The 6,288-nt window shown below is 34.3% G+C and overlaps 1 protein-coding gene across 1 annotated transcript in view; it reads right to left on the minus strand.

Annotated features, from left to right (window-relative positions):
• Positions 1 to 4,310, minus strand: part of LOC150096536 (cadherin EGF LAG seven-pass G-type receptor 3-like) — a 47,449-nt gene extending 43,139 nt beyond the window's left edge. The window contains exons 1-2 of the mRNA XM_090408635.1: positions 4,185 to 4,310; positions 2,329 to 2,397 (exon numbers count right to left, since the gene is read on the minus strand). Coding sequence (XP_090264761.1) covers positions 2,329 to 2,397; positions 4,185 to 4,310 — 195 coding nt within the window. The remainder of the gene's footprint in view (positions 1 to 2,328; positions 2,398 to 4,184) is intronic.
• Between the last annotated feature and the right edge of the window lie 1,978 nt (positions 4,311 to 6,288).

Genomic DNA, 6,288 nt, shown 5'->3' on the forward strand with positions numbered 1-6,288 from the left:
TGCAATCTGATTGTACCCCGTAGTCACTGGACTATAAGATTCTGCTGATCTTTTGTATGATTCTTCTGTGGATCAGCTGTTTCTGCTCACGTGTATCTGTTGGTTTGACGTTTCCTGTTTCGCACACTATTCTCGGGAGTACTCCATGTTACCATCATAATAGTTAAGTAGTATTTTCCATGATGCTCTTACTGACTGGGTCTCCACTGTCCAAAGTCACTCAGGTAATATGAGTAAACATTATCCAGAAATGTTATAAATCCTCAGCATTCAGCCTTTCAAGCACTAGTAAACGTCAGATTTCCATACTAGGAGAAGCTGAGAAATAAAGTTCATCTCTCCGTATAAGATCACTGCCCCGCTTATTGGAGACATGAAGTGGCTTGAAAGCAGTTCAGAGTTGCGAGATTTCCAGATTATATAAAATACATAAAAATATTTTTAAAACTAATAAAATGCGATAAAATACAATAAACTTAGTACCACCCATTGTACTAAAATACTATTTATAACAGACGCTATCTTTCTGAATATTTTTTTTTCATGTGGCTCCTATAAATAAAAATCAGTTGCAAAGCTTATTTTCTTAAGGAGCCCTCTGATATGAAAGCGCTAGGCTTTTTTTTGTGATTTTAATGAATTAAAATATTATGATGTATATTCAGACACACCTTGGGATAGACCTGGAGTACTTCGTGTTCTTGTCTTGCTAATTTTATTTACTTGGAACATGAATTGAGATGATACATCGTTGATAAGTATAAAATCATAAAACTGAACACCATAAAAGAATAAATTACAATGGAATTAAAACCGAACTGTAAAATAAAATAAAGATTAAAAATATAACATGAAAAATTTAAAACCAAAAAGGAATAAATAATGCTGCGACATAATGAAACCTCTAAGAAAGAATGAAGGAATAAAAAAAAAATGCATTACGGTGTATGAGCCGTTTAGACTTTCGTATTGTCTTCAGAGGTGTGAAGAGTGCTCGAGGGAAAATAGATGAAAAGATGAAGCAGGTGGCGGAGGATACTTAAATGTTTGCATACGATTTTTTAGTCATGCTCTTTGGCTGAACCCTCGGGGTAATGTTAATGCGGTGGAACCTCCACTTACGTGAAATACTTCACATCTACCCCCCCCCCCCAGGTATATCTGAATTATACATTACGTCATTATATTTTATTTTTCATTAAAATCACAGAAAAAAGCCAGCGCTTTCATATCAGGGGTGCGTTTTAAGAAAATAAGCTTTGCAATGAATATTTGGTGGATGGGAATAATAAAAAAAGATGTTACCCAGCAATCGACCACATCTTTTCTCTTTATCGAAAGACGATGTAGCTTGATTTTTCATTCGTTATCTCAAATTTTTAAACGCTCTACGGATAATCATACATTCTTTGCACTAGTGCAGTGTGCAATGCTTGATTGTATACTGGTCTTTCCCTAGAAACTGAGACTCTCTTTCTCTTTACAGTGTTATATGACTAATCGTAACGCCTAGCTGATTCTATATCAATATTACACTACTGAGAATTCGGAAACTAACACCAATGTGGTCTAGATCATTTTAGGTGATCCAATATCAAACGCTGAATGTGTTGCTGATAGGGCTTCTCTGAATCTTCTTTCAAAGTCCTTAAGTTCTTACCCACGTGCCATTGACGATATGCAGATGTACAATCGACCACCCTATGGATGACCCTCTCCTCGACAACAGTAACATGTATATCACTATGCCTCATTGGGCTAAAGCTGGATGTTTCAGTGCTTATTCCAGTATAGCGTAGGGTCTTTATTTTATCACGAGGACTATTTTTGTTGGAATATCTGAATGCCATCTTTTATTTATTTATTTACTTTTATTGGATTGTTAACGTTTACAGAACTTTAACAATAGTGTAATATTTAGTGGATAATGAATTTACTAAGGCAAATTCATTAATATGAGTTAATATACTTTAAAATAAAATAAAGATGGTTAAACCTTAGAACATAAAACCCCCATGTTAGATTAGTCCTATTAGCGTTTTAAGTACGCTAATGAGAGGATTATTTTCCCCCTTCATGATATTCTGGAAACTTTAGGATAAAAAGAAAAATCCTAGGAAGCAATATGTTTGAAAGTGATAGCACGAATATAGAAATCTTTGTTCTAAGTTCCCTCGTTATTGCATTACTATTTAATATCCTAATTAAGTACAGTTTAGCAAAACTGAACTATTTGCTATTATGAGGAAAATGCCAGTACCTATTTATATGCTAGTAGGATGTTTTCTGCATATAATGATATAATTATAGCATGATTCAAAAGCTTACCTTTTGTGTTTCCGTCCACTCGTTTACCTTGTCTTCTTTAAGGGCATGGTTCAGTAGATGTTTTATTGCCTGTTTAAAAAATATAGCACTGCATAAGAATCGTTATCCTTGGCCAGTAAAATTTCGCAATGCAATTATATATATAACGAAAGTTAGTGTTTGTGTGTAATTATAGTTATTTTGATTTCTAGTTGTGTGTAGTTTCTTTTACTGATCAAGTTATGTCTGGTATGGAATGAATTCTATATTAACAATATAGAATTTTGTATATATTATACAGTATAGCAATCTGCCTGCGCCTAGAACACGAAGGAAAAAAATAAATGTCTACACACTTTACAGCACACAGCATCTCGGTGAAGTCTGTTCACAAACCAGACGGCCTGTGATGTCCACATAATCGCAGGATAACAAAAATTTTGACATCCTAATCGAAATATTTAGTAAAAATCTTTAAATCACTTTTGGATTCTCTTAATTCTAGGTAAACGAAAAACATGATACATATTTTTCAGACAGAACAAAAGCGCTTATATCGATTGACGCCTCTCTCTGTATATACGCAAACTCCAAAGCTCTGAGCAATTTACGCTATGGGGCTAGTCAATTATCCGTATTCGTCAAATAACGGATATCCATTTATATCCGTTAATTGGTGGCAGGAATAAACCTACCATTTCCGCAGGAGACTGGCTAACTCAGCTTCAGTTTAAAAGGTTCGTCGAACCGTACTCAGGATTCAAACCTCAGTCCTTCCAACCAAAATTTATCACCATTACCGACTGAGCTATATGGAGGCTTCCCGTAACAGAGACATCATGCAGTTGATCGGAAGGAATTGTGTCAATACTGATGTATATTATTTAATTGCGTTTGTTATATTCCACCATGAATACAACACATTCTATGAGAGACTATTTCCTTTCCAAAAAGGTTAAAAAAAAACAAAAAACCAGAAGCTATTAACTTCTCGAACCTTGCGATTACCCTTTGAAATGAATCACTAAAATTCCGCATATTCCATTTGCGAAATTAACATATGCACGTATATGTAGTTACCTATATCCTGCTCTGCACTAAAAGATCGTTACTTTACATCCAGCTTCGTAGCATTTATAAACACACTAAAGATGTCACGAACTACAGAAAAATTGAACGGTTCTTTAAGAGAGGCCATCTTTTCGTCATCGAAAAGAAAGCTGCAGAGAATCAGCCCAGAATACTAATAATCACATCCCGAAATTTGTAACTCCTCGCCTACCTTTCGTGAAGGAAATCCAAAATGAGACGTATTTAGGAATTTCAACTTCACTGAAAGAAAAAAAAAAGATTCGACAAATAAAATCTTTCTGAATAGATTCATAGAGTCAATCGAGAAAGTTCTTTTCTACAGAGCAACTAAACATTTTTGATTACGCTGCTCCCAATCGCTGTGTAAAAAAAAAAAAAAAATCCTATAGAAAAAAAACCAGATCCTCAGAACTCTCAGCTCACGTGATTGAGAATACAACACATAACAAAACAGACTTGTGGGAATACGTCTTTACTGCAGAGAGTTTTACAGTGAAGACCTTAACTTTGATGTTATAAAACCACAATAAATAGTGAAATATCTATTAAGCATAGTTCTTCCATATACTAACCCCCACCCCTAGTTAAAATTTGAAACCATCAAAAGGAGTAGGTTAGGAATTGTCGGAGGGAAGGGAAAAATCAATTGATCACTAGCAATATCGTTTTTGGTATTGGCTAGTTTTTTCCTGCTTTTTCATTTAAATTGTCAAACTGTATCTTAATCAATGAATTGTATTGCATCTAATTGATTATAAATGGATAACCTGATTCTGGATACTCACCATTAACTTTTCTACGTCCTCTTTGCGAAGTGTATCTGTATTTCCTTTAGATTTATCCATTATCATTTTTATGAGGTCGATCACTTGCTGAAGGTCACTATTCTTCCCATCATTTGATTGAGCCATATCTACGATAGAAATCAACTAATCACTAATTGCATCTGAATTGCCTGGAGAGTATTTTCATGTTTATTTTTGATCTATTTTCCTAAACCATACATCCATTTTTATCTGAACTGTATGCTTTTATGTACTGTCTATTTATTTAAAATATCATTGATAACTTTTTTCTTAATTTTGTGACGATGTGGGTAAGAATTCGATTTCAGGTTACCAAAACATTAGTGGAGTGTTTTTATTTTATTATTTTTTGATAGCCAATTTTAATAGATTTAAACCTATTAATAATAACAAACGAAGAACGATGCTTAATTAATGAAACATTGTTCATTAGCTACTCAGTATGTCAGGAAACTGAGTATTAGTTGTTCAAGTAGCTGGCTGTTTTAGTGGCTGTAAAGTAATGGCATTAATAAAATAAAACATATTTGCATCAATTATAGTTGATTTAGGTTCTTAAAAGCTGAACCCTGAAGTTTTTTCAATCATCTTAGGAAACTGTACACTTTCATTGACGACGCTGTCATTGTAGAACATGTTAAACTCTTTTATTTTTTATCATGATCTCTCTCTCTATGACGATCCATAGACCAGTCGGTGGTTTGCGAATTCTCAGGGGTACGTAAAGGTATTCCAGGGGGTTATATATCCCATAATGCAAAGCACACCCCGTTTCGGGCATGTATAATGCAATGCATAATGGGAAGGGGCCACTACTCAGACTGGTTTCGACCTTTATTGAGGTCTCATCAGTGGGAGCCAGACCCGGGGGAGATACCAAGGTTCAAGTAATGAAGAAGTCATATATATCTCATATGCATGTAGACAAAAGGTACTTGATCTTATTAATAAAAATCTCTGGATGAGAGAAAGAAAAAGTTTATCGTTGGTTCAGGTCAGTCGTGCTTACATAGCAAGCATGCGCGAGGACGTTAACTGATGGGGGACGGAGGAAATGGATGCGTGTCAGTATTTATCACACTGTTCTATCACATGTCAGACAAACTCCTATAAACATTGCTAAATAGCTGATCTACGCCATACTATGTTGGATTTGAACGTTACAGTATACAAATTAATACTCTTATTTTTAAAGAATACTTTTATTCTTCAAGTGTTGGCCGAATACTGGAAGAATAAAGAACAATGATGTTGAAAAAATAAAAATTAGCCCTCAAATTCATCCCAATGTAACCCTCAAATAAACTCGCAAAATTCATTCAGCTGGTCAAAACTCGCAAACACCATAAATATATTTAAAATATTGGCATAGAAACGAATATTAAAAAGAGGTAATGACCAGATTAGAAACGAATATTTCGAATCTAGTCTTTGAATTGTATTTGCACTTCACGTGACTGAAGATAAAGTGAAAGCAAATATGCTGCTTTGTCATCCTTTAACAGACTGTACAACTGGTGACGACATTTTTAATTTAATTAACCCGCATTTTGAAGAAAAATGAATTGATTGGTGTTTGTGTTACGGTATTTGTACAGATGGAGCGAAATCAATGACAGGAAAATTTGTGAGCATTATTACTCGCATCCAAAATATCTCGTGGATACATTGGAGAATTCATATACATGTTGTGGTATCGTGACGAATGGTCCAACAACTTAAAGCATATTTGAAAAAGCTGTCAAGATTGTTAACTTTATAAACTCGAGACCAGAACATGCACTTCTTTATGTGAAAAAACGGAAAACGAACATCTAGCTTTTTTAACACTTTAAGATATTAGATTGCTGTTATGTGGCAAAATTATTACACGTTTTTAATAATGTTTTTTTAATAGTGTCAATTAAGTTTTTGGCTTGGATTAAAGGCAGAATATCTATCACAGTGAAAAAGCTGTGAAAATCCTTCTGCCATTTTCAACTACTATATGTGCTAGAGGACTTTTTAACTTACTTGAAGTCGAAATACCAGAATAAACATGATGCAGAACCAGATTTGAGGTTCTGTCTGTCTTCCGTCGATC

Source organism: Typopeltis vanoorti, chromosome 18 (genome assembly GCF_054136105.1).
Source record: "Typopeltis vanoorti isolate ZY-2024b chromosome 18, IOZ_Tvanoo_1.0, whole genome shotgun sequence".
In the NCBI taxonomy this organism is placed as follows: domain Eukaryota; kingdom Metazoa; phylum Arthropoda; class Arachnida; order Uropygi; family Thelyphonidae; genus Typopeltis; species Typopeltis vanoorti.